Source organism: Amyelois transitella, chromosome 8 (assembly GCF_032362555.1).
Source record: "Amyelois transitella isolate CPQ chromosome 8, ilAmyTran1.1, whole genome shotgun sequence".
NCBI classification, from domain to species: Eukaryota; Metazoa; Arthropoda; class Insecta; order Lepidoptera; family Pyralidae; genus Amyelois; species Amyelois transitella.
The window spans coordinates 7,836,469-7,857,459 of NC_083511.1; the positions used below are offsets into that span (position 1 = coordinate 7,836,469).

Below are 20,991 nucleotides of genomic sequence, written 5' to 3' on the forward strand. Positions count from 1 at the left end.
AAGCTACAAAATCAATCGTAAACAGTTTGAAGAATTTCGAAAAATCTATACTCCTTGACAAACAATCGAATTTTATTCCAAGGATCAAACAAAAAACGGGAATTTCATTCCACAAATTGCTCTATTACTTTTATAACCTATTAAATTAAATTAATAAGGGTGAATGCGTGTGGTATACCGTTTTTTGCGAATCGGAGGGCCTTGTGGGTCATCATTATTGTGTTTAAGGCATAACAACTTAATTTAGGAAGGCGCCGCACCGCCTACGTCATTTTATTCTATATAATTTTCGTTCCGACAAACGCTCTTCCATTGAATTTGTACAAAAACAAAATTTACGAAAAGTTTAACTCAAGTGTGTTGTGTTTTTATTGGCAGAAGTCACATGCTTACGAAATATTAAGTAAAAAAATTGTTTCAGCACAAAAGTTAAATCTAAAATTTCAAACTAGATCGTCCCGTGATTGATTAGATTACCAAGATTTATTATACAATTTTTTTTAAGGAATATAGGTATGTATGATGTCTCCATTTTGGAATTCGATTAGCATGAAATATGAAGACCATTTTTAAATAATAACCCTGCGGCTTGCATCGCTCCCGTTATTTTCAACCAGTAATATTTCTAAGTTGTAAATAATTAAATTTTGGTTATCAGCACTTTTAAATCTAATTTTAATTAAAAAGCGTCACATATTTCACGTTATTCGGTGGTAGGCGGAGCAACAAGACCGAAGATATATTATCTTACCAAATTAGAAAGAGCTGTAGCATGTTAAGTATGTAGTAATATCGGTATGTGTACTAGAGATCACGTTTGATTGGTGATGCAATATTAAATCGTTAAATTTAATATTGGCCGTGTAAGTTTCTTTTATTGCTTCCCAACTAACACGTGTGCTAACACGGGTCAAGTGATTATTTTTCTCGTAACAAATAAATGTTTATTCTCACGCGATTATTGTTCTTATTCGATTAATGGCTTCCCGTTCAATGTTAATTTATTTATAGAAAGTGTCTATAATATGTATTTTTTGTTTTTGGGAATATACAGAGATAAAGTGAAACTCGTCGATTATAGAAATTGTCGTTATTACTTTTTAAAAAGAATTTTATTGTTATTGTAAACACAAACGAATGCAGTTTTTGAATGGATTTAAAACCATATCTAATAATAATGCAATCAGGAAATCTAATATCCGTAGCCCTCATCTAGGTAATTATTAATATCGTTAACTTGTAGCAAAAAGATAGGTATAATAAATTATTTCAACAATTTAGCGCAATAATGTATGTAAATTACTGTATCTTAGTAATTAATTACGTGTCCTAATGCTGATACGCACAGTTCACTTTACTGGGTCATAAGACGAAACGTGTTAGACGTAATATGAATCTCAATATTGATTCGCACGTATGCAGCTTAATTTTTATAAAGATATATCTTTTATCGTACAAAATAAGGTCCTAATTCATATAACTAAGATATACATGGAATTTAAGGAAGAGAACAATTGAATGGATTATTTCACTGTAAAAATATGACAAATGATTTCGATTCGTAACACACTCTCAAAGTAAAGCTGAATCAGTATTATTTTTTAAGAAATCGTGAAACGTAGTATTTTGCGTCAGCTGTCAATTTTATTTAGTAAAGTCAGTGTACTCATCCCAAGTATTTTTGTTAATAAAGAAAAACACAAACGCAGTTTTTAAATCGCATATATGTTGATATGCGCTTGGTCTTTGCACTCGTAAAAGTACACGCGATAATTCTTGAGTAAACCACAACTGAAAACAACGAAAGTGTAGAAATAAACGTTAAATATTTAAAGATGAAGAACATCTTTTGTATTTTTCAATTAAATGAGTAAGTATAAGCCTGAGTTTGCTACTTTTTTACCAAATCTGTACAACATGTATAAAATAAACAGATAAATAAGATATTTATTTCTTTGTCCCTAGTATGTTGGTGGATGTGAACGGGATAAACACCAGGAGAAGATAAGATTGGGCCAGAATATCTTAAGCTTTCTTATTAAATTACCAACTACAGTCATTCTAACCGGCATGGCATTTGTTAGTCAGCATACACTTCAATCAGTAATTTTTTTGTTCTATGAATTTTTGCACGTTTATCGCAGTTACACTAATAATTACGCCAAGCTGTTTTAGGAACTACACATTATATTTACGTTGGCATAAGAAGGCAAACTTCTGTACTCTATTTGATCTACAAACGTCCGCAAAAAGAAAGGCGAAAGTCCGCTTTATTTAAACAAGTGACTGCGCTAAAGTTGCGCACTTGCGTGCTTTTACAAGAAAACAAATATTGAGTAATTTGACAGTAAGAATGTTATTACATATTCGCGAATAGATTAGCTTTCGCTCACGTAATATTCGCGGAAAAAAGTGGCGCTATAAAAATTTCATAAGAGTTTCTGACTGTATTTGCTCTTCTGAATTAAATCCTAGGTAATTAAATTAGAAAGTCGGATGTGACAAATATTGGAAGGCAAATCCAATAATAGATTAAGAGGTACTTTTGCCAGCAGCTAGATATAAATATTCATAAAGCAAGACTTACTTAACTTCTTTTTGTGACATTCGACTGATTTAACTGCAAATAAAGCTGAACTCATCTATTAACTTTCTATTTGGTAATCGAACCTAAGCCAAATTCAGTTACAGTTGTGTGATATTTTTGTAAAATAAAGTTGTATCTAAATAATTAAAAATGTTTCTTTTAGATAAATTTGCTCACTTCTAAAATAAGTAGGACCAGCAGATTCGTGATTTCTCGAAATATCTCGGATTTTCGATATAAGACAAAAAAATGGACACAATGAGTTAATAGCAAAGTCTTGTCACAAAACGAGCAAAAACCTTAGGATTTATCGTAGCCGCAAATAAGCATGTACTTGTGCACACTGTTGAATAAAAATAAACCAGTTGACAGGGTCTATCTCAAGTATTATCACTGTTTGGACGGCAGACGTCGGTGTTATTGTACCACTCCAAGTTGACATACATTGAATGGCGTTATTAGAATTGTAGCTAACTAAATGCAAAGGAGTTTTAGCTTATCAGTCAGGCAGCCTTTTTTTAAGTTACGCTTTCCTAAGATCAAACCGTTAAATGCTATTTGTGTTTCTAAACGAATTTACTGATATTGAGTGCTGATTTAATGATACTAAAATGAACGAATTATATTAAATTGGAATTACCCTGAGCTTACTAGTAGCTAGTTCCCTTGCAAAATATCTTCGTTTCCTTGACAATTAACTCATTTTTTTAGTAACAGCTTTTTTTCTATTAGCTTCTCGACAAAAATAGTGTACCGTGTTGACATTGTGTGATGCGACTTACATTATCAAACACTCACCAAAACGCCTAATCACGCCGAAGAGCGCCGCACGGTCAATACATTTTATTTGTGCAATCAATCATATGTGCAAGGCTAGAACTAATTTAATTATAATATGCGGTCGTATGTTATGGCAATAATATTACCGCAATAATTGCGCTTCGATTATTTCTGTACCTTTTAGAAAAGATTTCATTGAAAATTTAAATAATTTTCGTAGAACTATAATAAAATTGTTATAATAAAACTGCAAAAAATAGATGAAATCTAAAGTGAATTAGGTAGCTTTATTTATAAAAAAAATTATATGTTTTGCCTTGATATCAAAATGTCATAAATTAGTTAAAATTATAATTTATCAAAAAAGATTTTACAAAGATCGAAATAAAAGATATATAATAATAATAGATTTAAAAAAAAAATATATATGCGCTTCTAATCAAATTAATAACGGCTCACTTCGCATCAGTTCCCGACTTCGTCACTAATGTTGACCCTGCTCGTTCCTACACCGGTCAACATTACCTGTTGCCACTGGCCGTTGACCCTTCAAGTATTGACATATTCCTATAGTTTCTCACGTTTAGCTACCAGCCAGCGATTACTGTATGGTATGTTGTACTACGTTTGTAAGGAGTTCTGGATTACTACCAACATTGCGTAAGTTTCGTGAAGGTTGATAAGTCCAACAGTTATAGCTTAAAACTCCAGAGTTTTCACAATTTTCGTAATAGATCTTTCATGATCACATCAGAGACCACATATTTAGACCACATGCTTCACACCTTCACGACCTTCACAACCTATGCCAGACTATTTTGGATTGTGGTTCAACCAATGGCCGATAGAATCTCATTATATTGAAAAAATCGTCGGAGAGCATGAAATAACGGAATGTTCGCCAGTTACTTCTCTTCTTCATTTGAGAAAAGTAGTAAGTAAAATATGCGAACATGATGAGAGAATATAATTCTTCATGTGCTATGCACCATTTAGTAAAGTCAAAATTAAACAATATAATAGAAAACTTACGCTGTTCGTTTCCACCGGAGCGAGCCATGACAGTGCCGTTTGGGAACACGTTGACGTACAGGTGTGAACACTGGCTGTAGAGGCGAACCGACCGGACCATCGATGGCACCGCACCGCAGATCACCACCTGAAATAAGGATTCAATATTTAGTATCTAACTAGAGTACCCCAAGGCTATGCCCTTTAATTTTGATTTTTATAATATATTTGAATGCGTTTGTCCTCAATCTACCTGGAAGTAAGCAAGATGAGGCCAAAGGTGGTGCACGCAAGTTCAAATAGTGCCTATTTAATTTTTGCTTGAAAATCCCTAAGTTGTACGAGTATGTATCGGGGAAGAGAGATACGGTGAGGGAATTTAAGAAAAATTAAAAGAAAATCTCAAATATTCCGTTAAACTCCGCTTTCGTGGGAATATCGAAAAATCTGCATCTTCAGATAAGGACATGCCATAGACATGCCAACCAATTTTTATCGAAAACCAGACAAAATGGAGAGAAATGTCGAAAGACGAATTACGGGGCCAAATCATTGCTGTAAATGGCGCAACGGAGACAAAAATATAAATTATACGAGTAACATATCAAGAAATCACTTTCTTCAAATTTGAGTCCAAATATATCGTTATCGCTTGAAAACTTATCAAGATGTACTCGATCAGTCTTGGCTATACCGGCGGCCTAATATCCTTGATGAGCTGATATTGGTCTAATGATTTTGTAAATTCAGCTTTGAGTGTTAAAGAAATTGATCTTAACATCACAGTATTCTTTACTAGTACATATCGGTCGCCGAGTGGTTTTTATAGGTATACGACTCAAAAAGTTTACCTTTTTACTGGATATAACTAAATAAATAATATTACAGGTTCGAATGTCATCACGGCTTATTACCAAGGATTTCTTTTTTTGACACGAACAAAAGCCTGAATGCCGACAGTTCGAAACCATTCATACGTTACTAGTGAACTTTTTAGAAAACGTGCGACTGTTTATAATACGACGAATACACATTTCGCGCCAAAAAGTAGTAAGTCATTGGAAAACGTTTTGATAGCACTCTTCCGGTGCCTCTTATCGCTTAGATTACTTGACAAGTGTTAAAATTAAAGTCTTAAATGGATTTCCAATGCAAATTTAATAATGTTTATTACGAAAATACGTGTGAACGACGGATATGGTTATCTATAAATTATCCCACAGTTTCTCTAAGAGGGAGGTCCCCTTAAGAATTTGTAGTATATCCTCCACGAGTGCTCCATAATATCTTCTAAAGATCATCTTCTGCCAATCTTCAGGCTCATAAACCCAGAAGTATTGGCTGTACGTCGTCAGTACTCAATCATACGGTGAATTTAAAAATAACTTTACTTACGTATATATTACGTATATGTACGATAACGGAAAATGTTTTTAAATAAACACCATATCTCAAAAACCATAAAACCGTTAAGTTTAAAGAAAACTGATTCATAAAACACAAAGTTCAGGATACGACCTCATGTCCGTCAATTTCATTAGTTAATTTTACGATCACACTTACATTCTAAATGTTGAACAAAATATTTCAAATACTTATTAATTGAATGTGTAAAATTCAAAAGACATGGTTCACGATTATTAGGAAGTGTTTTAAAGAAACAGGAATTTCAAATTTGATTAATATTTCATCTTACTATTTAATTTTGTGCCGTGTGGTTCCCGGCACTATTACAAAAAAGAATAGGACCACTCCATCTCTTTCCCATGGATGTCGTAAAAGGCGACTAAGGGATAGGCTTATAAACTTAGGATTCCTCTTTTAGGCGATGGGCTAGCAACCTGTCACTATTTGAATCTCGGTTCTATCATTAAGCCAAATAGCTGAACGTGGCCATTCAGTCTTTTCAAGACTGTTGGCTCTGTCTACCCCGCAAGGGATATAGACGTGATCATATGTATGTATGTGTGTATGTATGCTTACTATTTAATGCGATTCAAGCATACTTCATTTGCTTCATCCCTTTTCAGGAAAGCTAAGCAGATCATAGAGGCGCTCAAAATCTTTTATTATAATTTCAATTATGTTTGAACACTGCTTGGTTAAAATATTTCACTTCTCTGTCTACTTTTTTAATGTTTAAACATGAAAGACTAACGATTTTAGTTTTAACGACTTACTCATATATTGCATCATTCATCAAGTACGCCGTATTAGTTCTCTTTTACAATCAGAGCCCTAAAATGCCACAACATTTCATGTAGCTTTTGTGTGGTCTATATCAGTGAAATTCTATCTCACCCCGGCTATGTTGAATACTTTAAATTAGTTTCCTTATTCTATTACCGTACTTTCACCGAGGTTTTAATGGCGCCAGTTGTATACCGACACCTCATTACGCAGATATTGATCAACACCCTATCTACAATGACCCTATGAACTTCACGACTGTGGATTTATTCATTAACCTTAATACACACATTAAAGGATTACTTAATAGACTCGACAGATTCATTAGTAGAAATTAATTTGACAGCAATCACATTTTTTTTGATTTACAATACCAACATTACGTCTTCTAAGAAATTTTTCGCAATATTGACTTTTGTAATTGTTAGAACAAACGCTACAAGCACCACAATAAGGAAACAATCGATCGTTTTAATGGGTCAGCCGTGCTCAGCTAATCCATCAGACTGAGGGTTCGGGCTACTGTGTAGTCCATTTTAAATCCTATAACGTTGTCAACAAAAGTTAATTTTTAATATTTATCTGTGATTGTTGTAGGACTTACTGTAGCTGGATGGCCGGTGTCATATTCAGGTGGGAAAGCATAGGCTACCGCGACGTGGTCACTATTCAGCCATATTGCATTTCACGACAACTTTTTGTAAACAATACGATTTTGCCTTGTGATTGAGGGACATTATTGCATTTATTTGTTTAAAACTGCCCGATATTTATCATTGGCACTGTTATAATTATAGTCTTTATACACGTATCTATCATTTGTTTAATTTAATCAATATATTATCTTTTATTACAAACTTGTTTTTGCGGCTTTTTGCCGGTGAAGTAACTTCGGGATAAAAAATTTACTTTACATCGTCCTGGTTCCTACTTATAAATTTTTATCAATTCTCTTCACTCATCAAAGCGTTAACGAGTTACTGTTTACCGCCTTGCAACCCATCTTCACTAGAACTGTGATCTTTAAATGTGTAAATTGTCATATTTTTAATGTTCTTTGTATTTTGTACCAAAATAACAATTTTTCTTTTTTGACAATTATCTGTTATCACCACTACAGTTATTTAAAAATTTTCAGAAACCTGTTTTTCCACAGTGTCAATATTGTCACGTCTTTACCCGTATAAGGGTTAACAGAGACTCTGATTGTTAAGTACAGAGGTCACCTTAATGTTCCCAAACGCCATTATCATAAATTCACCCAATGTAGCAGTCAGAACGCCGCATGTTTCGTAATATACAATTAAGATAATATAAAACTTGATAAATATTATTGCATGTCAAAACAAGTGATACACAAAATGAGATGGCGCTTACGAAACCAACTTAATTATGCTAATGAACATTCTTTCTCTTTTATATTTTCGGTGTAAAGGCTATTTGTTTTAAATGAAATGGTAAAATATGCAAATATTTACAACTAGTCAGATACATAAATAATATAAACATTATTTATAACTTACTCTATTGAATTAAAATCTTGAACATTATCTCAATTAGTTCAAGTATAATTATAATAATCTTCTAGTTAGTTTTATACCTTGCACTGCACATCCCAGATCAGGTTGTAGTATCAATAACACATTAAGGAGATAAAGGGTCGTCCACAGCAAATTAATATAAAAGTATGTTATGTTTGTTAGAGATCGTGGCAAGTGGAAAGAGGTAGTCTCTGCATATCCCTCCGGAAAAACGGCGTGATTTTATGTATGTATGTATGTTATGTTTTCAGCGGATATAATTATGGCTACAGAAAAATTAAAATATTTTGATTTCTATGAGCCCGTATCAATACTTTTTCAATTAAAATTACTCCCTAGTTAGTAGTGCGCCTGTCTGGTTTTTTTAAGAAATTGGTTTGATGTCCGCTGGCTTCACAAATTTATGAAATAAGTACCTACTAAGTTTTGAAAGCCATATATTTTAAAGTTTTAAGGATGTGATAAAAAAAAATATTTTTGGGGTGGTATATTATGATTAACGATATCAAATGGAAATCAAGAACATTTCAGTTATCCGGAATTGGACGACATTGTAATCAGAAACAATTATTCTTTGTAATTTATTAAATATTTTTTATAATTGCTATTATCTGGCGTTTGGAGGTCAGAATTCCTCGTGTCATCAACTTATCTCTTTGAATCCAAGCAAACTCATTTGACATTCAACATATATCTCCAACAATACGGTTTATCCGTAATGTTATCATCATACCTAAAATTTTATAGTAAAATTTTTTTGCCTACTTTTTACATACATACATAAAATCACGCCTCTTTCCCGGAGGACTACTTACTAACAAATAAATATCAATTTGAAATGCTGATTTCATTAATGGACCAGTCTATAATTTTTGACGTATTCTTGAGAGGCCTCACCGATGCAATCGATATCGTATTTCGTATATTTATGTTAAGTTTTATTTCGATTTTTTTCAACTGTGGGTAATCAGGCTCCTGAGATTAGTCTCTCTTTTTCGAAGTCAAGGGGTCCGGGGTCCGCCTGTAACCACGATCTTGATATCAGGATCTCAATTATATCACTGAGCGATGAAGTAGTGAATAAATTATTTGCGATACTATGAAGTCTGTATACGTCGTTAGGGATAAGAACGTGACATTATGAAAAAAAGTAAAAAAAAAACTGTATAACGAATGCTAACAGAATCCGTGAACTATGAGTAAAACAACGAAATCATTTTAGTATGATGGCGTAGTATCAGTCACAAATATATCCTTTACAATATTTACGCACAAAAGAAGAGGACCAATATAATTTATACATATATTTATTTAGTTACAAAAAGGTACAAAGGATTAAGGTATTTGGCCCATATCAAAAGCATGTGAAGCGTGTTGGAAATTTTCACACCACTTAAACATCGCTATCGATTCAATTAGATCGGCGCCCGCTGCTTATGCGATTTTGTTATTCGGTTATCAGTTTGAAGTATTATAGCAAATAGAATTTGTACTTATATTTGTTTTAGCATTGCTAATTTTCTTATCATAATGCTATCACTTTAATTACAGCGACTTCACGATTACACTCTCATATTTTTGGTTTCAAATCATGGATTCGTAGTTATAGTTTGCTACTAGAAAGACTGCTGTCTCTCAGAAACTCCTACAAAATCCATGTTTGTCATTTACCTGGCCAATTCAATTCTAGCATAACACATGATACCTTTTATTTCAAAATTCCTCCACTGAAGTAGCTTCGGTTAAAAACTAAACTCGTTGTTTCTTTTACTTTTCTCATTAAAACCGTTCAATAATCGCAGCATTTTGGCACAATAAACAAATACACATAAACAATGTCAATTATAAGAGACACCGCATATCAACTTCCTCATAATTATGTCAGTGTGAGATAGCCTAATTTTACTGCGATCTTGACGTCCAGTTAACAGTAGCCTTATCAGTTTACCTTCGACGGATTAGGCTGGCCACACACGCGGCTGATAACACCCGTCAAGATAATAGGAGCCAATGGTCATGCTAATAAAGTAGGTTTTTGATTATTACACGCATCGAAATTGTAGCATCGTTTTCAATTCACATTCATTCACACATACACTTTAAAAAATCAAGAGGTTCATTCTAGCTACATGCGAAAAAGCTAGTGCTACTTGCAGACATACTTGTCTGCATATGTATGTTGCACTCTGATCAAGTGCTAAAACAGACTGATTTGCTATAGGTGTTTAGTTTATTTTGTAAACTTTTGACTAAATAGAGGTTACCAACGATTTTTTATAACATTATATACATGGCCTCGTCTAGAAATTGTGCCGAATATAACAAAAAACATACACATAATTGAAACGTTATGGGTGGCATGTTGGCAAAAAGTGCTAAATGACATGTCTCGTACAACATAACGATAATCGCGTCGACCTGTCAGACGACATTTTGTTGGGTTTTTTTTTACTGAAATCTTATGGCAAATAATATATTATATGCAAACCCTGTAACAAGATATATGTAAGTTTAGTATATTTCTTTAGGTACTGAAATTAATGGAAATAATTTTAAAATATGTCTAGAAAATACATTAAAAAAAAATAAGTTTTAAATGGATAATATTAAAACTAATTGATAAAGACATCTGTTATTTCATTTGCTTTATGTTCTTATAGATATAAATTAATTTAAAAATATATTTTTCAGCAGAAAGACGTAAAAATTTATATTTTTTCAGTTTCTAAGAAAAGAGAGTGTGGAGGGAATGGTCGGAGTGGGAAGACCTAGACGACTTTTATGTATGTATGTATGTAAGAAAATATACTCGTTTTTATTTTTTGCCTTTAAAGAATACTCCGATTTAACACCAAAAAACAAATATTTTTCCCTTTTGTAACATTAGCATTATAACCATACTTTTCAATCTTAAAATGAACAGGAAATATTTTATTAGCTTTAAAATCTTCTAATGTTGCCGATAATTTGTAATTAAATTCAAATATACATTATCTTATTTTTTTGACTTCTATAAAAAATATATATTTTAACCTTTGATTAAAAAATATATTGTGTTTCTTCAGAAGTTGATTGTTTTTAATAAAATTCTATTCTATGATTTTTAATGTCTTCTTTGAATCACTAATAGAGACTTCATTTTAGTTTTCATACATTATTAGCTTTCTGTATTCCTTCTTTCGGCGGTGTTGGATATTATCGGCTGTGCGTTAATATATATATTACATAAGTCATTCACCTTCACCTAAAAACTAGTACATAAACTAACACATTCGAAGGGTGTATGATAAATAATATACAAAATTATATAAAATTGTAACGTCGTCAAGTGACTAAAATAAATTATACAAAAGTAACTTGAAATAGATGATGTACTGATTTTAGTCAGAATATTTATTTATAAAAAAATATATTAATTCAAAAATATATTACGCGTTTCTTGAAGATATAATATAATGACTCTACAAAAACACGTCACGAAGTATCAAGTGATATTACAAAGATAAAATAAATACTAAATTTCAGTTGATATGTGGAAGTAATTGTCTGTTTTTTTTTCTCGTGCTGATAAATTATATCAGCATACAAACATAAAATAAGATCGTAAAAATGTTTGATATATGATGTGCAAGAATTTTGTTAGTAATATATAGTAGGTATATATTATATAACCCTTACATATAATAGTTACAATGTATTGTGATTCTTCCTGGCGATTCGCTAGTAGGTATACAGTTGAAATCATTAATAACAGTGGTGTTGCATAAATGTCGTTTTCTGTCTATTTGGTTTTATTTTTTTACATTTTCTAAACCTTAAATCGTTAATTAACGCCATGATAAAATAAGCCTATTATTTTCCAGCGACCTGAGCGGAAGTAAATGTACATATATGTTATGTTGCATTACCTCATTTCAAGTATATAAATAAAAAAATGGAAGAAACGCCAGATGTGTTATCTTAAGTACTATGGATTAAAAGTCCATAAAAAGTTAATATTTTCGAAATATTTTTAGAGCAAATATTTAAGTTCCCAATATTTTCATACCTATACCTAAAAATCACGCCTCTTAAGAGCAAGCAGTTTCCACTTGTCATGGTCGTGAATTGTGCACAATTCGTTTATTCACCTTCATGCGCACTCACAGCTCTCTTCGTGCAAGCTCGTCGATATTTTACATCTTAATGACTTTTGGGGTAGACAGAGCCAACATTCAAGAAAATTCCAATACGCCATGGCCAGCTGGATGGCATTGAAATTCAGACGGTGAGGGGTCGGTAATCACTTAAAATAATTCTGAGTATGTGTTTTTTTTCAAAAATAATAATAATACTTACCATCAGGAGGCACAATATCTTTGCAGAGACGGCAAGCTGTGGTAACCTGAAAAGAAAAAAAAAATTATATATTGTACTGATAAAATTCAATTAATATAATTATTAAATTTATGCACCTAACATTATTCTTCGGTCTGTCGCGATCAATTTTTCTTGCTCCGAGTTAATAGTAATAACGGGTATAAGGTACATACATAAACACATCACGTCTGTTTCCCAATGGCAGAGACTATGGATTTTAATTTGCTACGATCTTTACAGACCTATCCTGCTTCCTTCACACTCATTACTCTTTTTATGCATATTCGATAAGGTAGGTAATGAAAAATGATTGAAAGTTTCAAAAGTCGAATGCTAAGTCTCCAAAATGTTTACAAAACTATATAAAAAGAAAATACTAAATCTCCTTGAGTTCGATATGATTTCTTTAAAATGGAAAGCGTCAATATGCTTAAGTTCATTTATGTTGTATGAAAACATAGTTGATTGACCACACCAATATTGTACGATCAACTAACTATAAAGCAAGACAAATATCGCATCTTTTGCATCTTCTTCAAATTTCCACTTTATATTTTAATCATTAAAGTTGAATATGACATTTTTTATTAAATATGTTAAGAAACCTGGAACTAGTGTGTGTTTAATAGAACAATGATAAATATTTGCTCACGTCAAAACTGTTGTATTCTTTCCATCACGAGAACCGCATACCAGTTTGTCAGCTTAATAAGTAGTTAATAAATAAAAAAATCTGGACTGTTTACATTTACATTTGGCGTTGTTCACTTATCTTGAGAGCTTTAGAAATAAAATTAATTAATATTATAAAAATATTACATCGTTATTTCATCTTATTGTAGGATAATATATTTTTTACTATGTGTATCATCCCAATGACGCGGGTTTCTGTTAAAAACATCTTCAGAAATAAATAGTGCCTTTACGAGTATAAATAGTGCCGTATGGTTCCCGGCACCAATAAAAAAAGAGTAAAACCACTCCATCTGGTACCCATGGATGTCACAAATAGCGACCAAGGGATAGGCTTATTAACTTCGGATTCTCCTTTTAGGCGATGGGCTAGCAAGCTGTCACTATTTGAATCTCAATTCTATCATTAAGCCAAACATCTCTTCTCAAGACTGTTGGCTCTGTCTACCCCGAAAGGCATATAGACGTGATTATTTTTATGTAACAAAGTTTGCTTTTATACTTTTTTCTTCCGGTTTACTGGGCAGGTAAACATAATCCCATCCTAAAAATTTATTAAATTGGTAATAATAAAAATATAATGAGAACATTTGAGTCAGCAACAAAGGGATAAACATCTCTGGGGTAACTTCATACAGTACTTGCCAATTAAGTTATGTACTTAATAAAATAAAATTCAAAATTTTTTTTTTTGACAATTAAGTATTATCACAGAATTATGTCATGCCACGAACAAAAAAGACTTTTAAGACCATTTGATTATTGTATAATCAATAGTAATCGCAGATGTAATGCTAAGTATTTGATATGACATGCGTGATTTTAGACACCAAGCAATTATGATCTTAGTAACTTGTAAAATAGTCCTCAAATTTCCCTGCTAAATAGTAAGTACTTTGCATACATAAATAATTCTCTAATATTTATAATCAAACGTTTACAAAACATCTATTATTTCATTTCGAAACTAAGCCAAAGGTAATGAAGAAACGTTTCAATATTAAGACATAATCATAGATTTATTCCACTATAATTCATAGGATTTGAAGATAATTATAGTTTTTTTATGCTAATGTGATCCTAGTGATCACGAATATGAGTACTGATCGAATTTGGCTATACTGAGTACTCCTCACACAATAAACCTACGTCTTTTCAACAAATAAGTATGTTTTTGTAGATAAAACTGAATAAATGTAATGATAACAATTTTAAGTAACCTGCCACAGTCTTTTCAAGTCTGTCGGCTCTGTCTACCTAGCAAGGGGTATAGATGGGATGTAATGTACGTGTGTTATAATTTAAATATGTTTCTTGTGGGCTATAGGCTAGTAACCTGTCACTATTTGAATCTTATTCCATTATTAAGCCATACAGCTGAACGTGGCCTTTCAGTCTTCCCAAGACTGTTAGCTCTGTCTACCCTGCAAGGGTAGTAGTTAGCATATGGAGGGTAGTATATGGATGTAACTTTTACAATCTGCGCGGAAGGGGTGCAACTGACGCATACTATGTTTTAGAATGTTTATGAAGAGTGTCACAATATCGAATTCCAATCATGACCATCTCGATGCTAATTTATCAACTTATTGCAGGCTAGACGGTGGTAGGACATTCGATATCAAAGTCCGATGTTATCGCTAGTCAAGTGATTAAACACATAAAGGAACAATAATGATAAATACGTGTGGCATTAATTAAACCTAAGGTAAATATGAATAAATATATACGCGACAAAAATATATAGATTGAGAATTGAAGTGCATCTACTTAGCATAGCTAAAACAATCATTATTTTCGTTGCGAGTACAAGATCATAATTTTTTTATATTTGTGTAGTTAAAGAATACCGACATACATAAAATTACAGCTTTTTCTCGGAGGGATATGCAGAAATTACATCCAGTAATTATTCCATTAAGTCCAGCCAAAGAAACTATTTGTTATTTTCATTTCAAGGCTACCTTATATTTAGAACTTTACCTAATCAATACATGTATATACTTAAAGGAAAACATGAAAATATGTTTATTAGTAATAATACTTCGCAAATACATAAAGTGCTGATGTGTTAAGCAAATAGATATAATGTTTAAGCAATGGGAACTTTCCCAATAACCTTGTTATGAAATAACATTATTGAAGTCACAATATCGATTAATAAAAATATAAAGAACGCATTATATAATATTTCTATTAAATATCAAATTATTTGTATGAAAAAAAATTATAATGATGGTAAAATTATATTACATACATAATTTATAGATATCACTTCTTATTCTATATGAGGTAGACAGAGCCTAGTGTCTTACAAAACTAGAAGAAGGCCACATTTTCGCTTAATAACTTAATGAAAGTAATGAAATTGAGATTAAGTAAATTTTTTTATTTTCGGTGTCCATATATAATATATTTTTTCTTTAGGTTATAAAAGAAGTTCGTGTGGATATAGGTTCATTAACCACTGCTATATGTACTGCCTGTCAATGTATTTCATAAATCTTGACTGTTTTACCATACATACACAAAAATTTTATTTTAAGTTCAATTTCATAATGTATCTATGTAAAAAAGGAAAATATCTAAAAATAATTAAGTTTCTTTCAAAATTTTTAAATACACATAGAAAAATATAAGACGATTAAAAAATAAAGAAATAAAACAATAAAAAAATTCGGTCATATCTGTAAAATATATATTAAGATGTGTACATGCGTACACATCTTAATATATATACATGCGTACCTACTTTATACGGAAAGCAAGAAAATATTCAATTTTGATTTAATTTTAATTTAAGTTTATTGTGATGATTACATTATAAATTGTTTTTAATTTAATATCATTACCTTATTTTCCAGACACCAAACAAATTACAATTTCACTATAGATCATTGTAAATATCAGTACATAGAGACCAACACTACCTATATCTTAAGACTTACTTTATCTTTGTAATCATATATCTAAATACTTCAAAATATAAATTTCCATTCATAACAAATATATCTACCATTTATAGCACTAAGATAATAGCTTGGATATATATACGACAAACTAAGAACCCCTTTTTTTATTAAAGTTAATGAAGTTGTAACGCGTGTCGATAACTTTTATAATTCATTGTTGTCAATAAATGTAATAAATCTATTAAAATAACCATGTAGAACTTACATAGCCGAACTTTGCCGTCATGTTGTGTCCCGTTGTATATAATGTTGAACACACATCTAACTGAATTTCCCTGCCGCTTTTCCTTTACAAAAACTGAACAATCCACTTTTATGTAATAAATTTTCAAAACACACCGCATTCAAAGGAACAAAACACTGAAAATATGCTTGAATGCAGCTCTAACGCTAACAATCGCTTTTGTAGTCACTAGAAAAAAAAAGCCATGAAAACTCAGAATGTACAAACACCAATATTTTCACATCACTTTCATAATTTTCCGAATAGAAACGACGATGCCCGCGCATAATTTTAGAACGGAACTCTTTTTATTTAGAACCCTTTGAACTTAGGAGGTTTCCTTGTTTTATTTTTAAAATTCATGTCTCGTTGTCCTGGATGTTTTTTACGCGCGTACTCGTGAGGTTTCAGCGCTGTGGGACATGCTCACCGCGCGACGTGCGGGCAACGACTACGAGATAAAAACCTCGTTTGATTATAAACTTATAAGCTAAACTTTTTTGTTCGTGTGAGTGAGCTGAGCGGGTGTGCACGCGATGCTTTGTCGGTGACCTTACAAAGTTTTCACTTACGTAGGTATTTTTATGGGTTAGGTACTATTTGAAAAAGAACATTGCTAGGGTTCTTAAAGGTGTCAATACGAATGTGCAATATTTGCAGAGAGAATTTGTTTCGGCGGAGTTTGAACGCAATTTTTTGCATATTTTTATGCAAAGATCCTTAATTTTTCTTAACTTCTTAATTAACAAGATTTTTAATTGATGTTATTAAAGACTCCAATCGTCACCCTGAAAATGCTAAGACGGCCATCACATTATCGCCTGAGTAATGTTTTACAACCTGTGCGTAATCTGTGCATGGCTTTATCAAAATAGGTCATTGCAGTTGTACCTGCCGTACTCATTTTTGCTTACCAACAGTCCTTCGTTAGCGCGCCATAATAGGAGTCATTTTGCATAATATTTCTTTTGTACTATGCATTATTGAGAATTGTACACCTGCGTACTCCCATGCATTAAGTGGGAATAATTTTCTTTTAAAGTAATCACATTCTTATAATTTATAAGTTTTTTAAAAATAAATGCTTATATAGAGTTGTCACAAATGAAAGATCATAAGTTACCTATGAGATTGTAAGTACGAACTTTCAAAATCAATATTTATTTCTCAGCTAGCCACATACTCCTTTTGTGTCTTGTTAAGAAGGATAGACTAATTAATTTAAATATCCGAACCTTAAACAGATTTTAACTTGATTTTAATTCAAATATTCAATAATTATTTATTTTATTTTATACGTAGCATATGTAACAACAACTATTATTTACTCAACTAAAATTATTTAATAAACGTTTTGTGTTAAATACGACCTATTGTTAGACGCATCTATATAATCTATATAAAATAAAGAAAGGTGAAAAAGCATTTTGAAAAGAAAGTATATATTGAAAGTGTTATTGTTATTTCTTAGGGAAGTTATATTATTTATTAAAATATAATCTGAGTTGTAAGTATAATTTTCAATGTTGTAATAACATTTTTTTTACCAAAATACTTACAATTATTAAATAGGCTATAATACTTTTAAATTACTACACTAATTAATAAACAAAAGTATCACCACGTACCACCATAAGACCATAGTGCAATAATTCTATGGGTAAAAGGTTAAAAATCAATGTATTCAAATCAATATAAAGTCAATATGCAATCGACATAAATTCCAACGAATAAAGTATCCTACTCTATTGCAGTACATTAATTGACAAAATGTTAATATGACGTACATTCCGCATTTCGTGTATAACATTAACTTACCTTGTAAATGTGTTTTTATTTGCGTTTTGCATACCTACCGAGCTGGTGTTGGATGGTCAAAATTATGTCATTGTTTAATTGACATGATTATATTCATGTTTGCATAGTTACTTAGATAAAACTTGGACATTGTATGTCTAGACTGAAGATCAAATGAAATGAACTTAACTTGAAAATGTATAGGCAACCCTTAAAGTAGTGATATAGGTGTAACGTGTATATTGAGAGTTTTATGATAATCAAAAATAGTGATGAAAATTTTTGTTAATAATTAAATTATAAAGTATAAATATTTAGCTTTCATTTAGGTGTATTGAATAAACTAGAAAATATAAAGACTGAGTTTAATGAAATTTGCCATAGCGCAAGACTTTATTGAGCATCAAGACTAAAAAATATAATAGGTTCACTCGTCGCTTTTTCGAAAAATTATAAGACCATGCTAAGATTTATCAAAATATTACTTTGAAAGCTATACAAATTAAATATGAGAAAAATAACCTTTAAATTTACATTTCAACTTCACCAAAACTACGTACATTTATACGTGCATTTCGTTATGCATATTCACGGGACTTTTTTTACCTTATAAAAGTACGATCAAGCAAGTTATTGTCATTTTCTTTCAATAGATATGAGACAAAAGACTGTTTCCCAAAACCACAGCCATAATTTAAATAGAGAATTAAGTGAATAAACATTCGATATAAACTTGGGGAAAAACCGAAGCTAGCCCAGTAGCTTATTTCCCTTGTAGGCCCCTAGATTATATTTTTGAATGTCATTCGTGAGACAATATAGGTACGTATTGTACTATATAACATTCCACAAATTTTTATTGACAAAGTTTAAATTTATATTCCCGAAGTTTTGATAGACTTGTCTAAGTCGAAACTATGGCTTAATAATGTAAATTTAAGCGAACACAAATTGGATTAAGCTATAAACGTATGCATTGCAGGGATCGTAGTAACTGGAAAAATGTAGTGTCTGTCTGTGTTGTATATCTCCGGAAGGCGTTTGTTTGTATGTATATTCACGGGTACGGTACGGTTCGTAAATGAATGAAAAAATAATGATTCGCCAGATTAAAATAATGGCGGAATCACCAAATGTATGTACTAACATGAAAAAAATCTAATTTTCTATAAGGACACTGTCTGTCTGTATGTGCCGTGTGGTTCCCGGCACTTATAAAAAAAGATAGTTACTAAGGGATAGGTTTATAAACTTGGGATTGTTCTTTTAGGCGATGGGCTAGCAATCTGTCACTATTCGAATGTCAATTCTACTATCGAGCCAAAAAGCTGAACGTGGCCTATCAATCTTTTCAAGACTGTTGGATCTGTCTACCCCACACTGTACATACATATATATATGTATATGTATGTACATTGTGTAGTCTGTAAGTATAAGTACCTATGTGTATACTTTACGAAACTCGTAGAGTAAAATATAAACCATTCCATAGTTCCATCACGTATAATGACCATTGAACTGTATTGACCTACTTCAATAGCTTCTAGTTGTAGGAATTTCCTATTTCCTTCTTATAGGACAAAGCCGCGGTACAAAAGTACCTATTGTTTTTGTCATTCAGCCTTGACCACTTAAGAGTGACCGCTTGATCGTCTCCACAAATGGTGACCTTTTTATGCTCGACAATTTCCTTTATTTACTGTAACGATAAGTACTCAGGGGGCGGCTGGGCGATTCTGCAACATTCATTTTTATATCATATTTATTATGAAAAAAAAATCTAATTCGAATTAATTCAGAAATATCTCAATTTGAATTAACCTTTCATTAACAATTTCATCGTGTTTAGCCTTAATTGGGTGTTGCCAGTTGAGATCGCAACCAACATGCTTGAAATACAAGTATTTTTTAATACATTATTTAACAAATTCAACTTTTATTACGTCGAACTATGTATATAATAATACATGTGACGTTTCTGGATACTTACACACAATATAATTAATTAGCAGGTACGGTTAAAACTATGTTCATTATTGTTTTGGCAGAATTGCCACCGCTCTCTCCTTTGAAAATTCTTGAATAGACTCGCAAAAAAACACTTAGCGAGGCGAGGAATATGCAACTCCATTATATGTGGACACCGGACATTTATGGCGACAACTTTCAACGGACATGTTTGAATTTGTTATTAACTTTCAACGGCAAAAAATACAGCTTCATAAACAATGGACGTCGTATTATGTTGGTGTAAGCGAAGATCGTCTTATAAAATACAGTAATATCTAGTATATATGCGGCTAGGTTTATTTAACATAGTAAAAAGTTAAAGAATAAGAAGATTTTTTTAATAACCTTTTGTAAGAAATAATACCGCAAGTAGAATTCTCAAAAAAAATCTCACTTTTATTAAAGTTACCTTTAGGAAAAAGAATTTAAAAAATATTTACTGACTTATTTATTTATGTACACAAAACTATATACAGAAGCAAGCAACTTATTTCAATAGAAATCTCCTCCAGTCGACCCGTCACGAAAAACTACAAAAAAAAAATCAAAAAGTAATGTTTTCTTTAAAAAAATTCTAAAGCCTATAAAAGTAGGAAAAATAAAAACATATCGACACCTAACAACCGTATCAGACCGTAAACTTACAACAAGGTATAATCAGAGAACATGCAGTAAATAAGCATACGAAGACACCTTGGTACTTAACCTAACCTAACTTAGCGGGTGTTTTACTAATAAAATGGACGGGACCTCGGGCCAGACCTTATGTCTCATTCCACTTTTACTGCCCCAACAAAGTTTTTGAAGAGACAACCGTCTATTCTGAAA

At 31.7% G+C, this 20,991-nt stretch overlaps 1 protein-coding gene across 2 annotated transcripts in view; it reads right to left on the reverse strand.

The window, feature by feature from the left end:
* The window catches only part of LOC106137572 (uncharacterized), a 91,394-nt gene that overhangs the window by 12,258 nt on the left and 58,145 nt on the right, over positions 1 to 20,991 (reverse strand). Inside the window, exons 1-3 of one of the 2 annotated variants that reach the window (XM_013338420.2) lie at positions 16,339 to 16,793; positions 12,448 to 12,493; positions 4,400 to 4,526 (exon numbers count right to left, since the gene is read on the reverse strand). In XM_013338420.2, the coding sequence (XP_013193874.2) occupies positions 4,400 to 4,526; positions 12,448 to 12,493; positions 16,339 to 16,340 (175 nt within the window). In that variant the 5' untranslated portion in view covers positions 16,341 to 16,793. Of the gene's footprint in view, positions 1 to 4,399; positions 4,527 to 12,447; positions 12,494 to 16,338; positions 16,794 to 20,991 lie in introns of those variants that run through there. The other variant, XM_060945563.1, reaches the window with a different exon arrangement.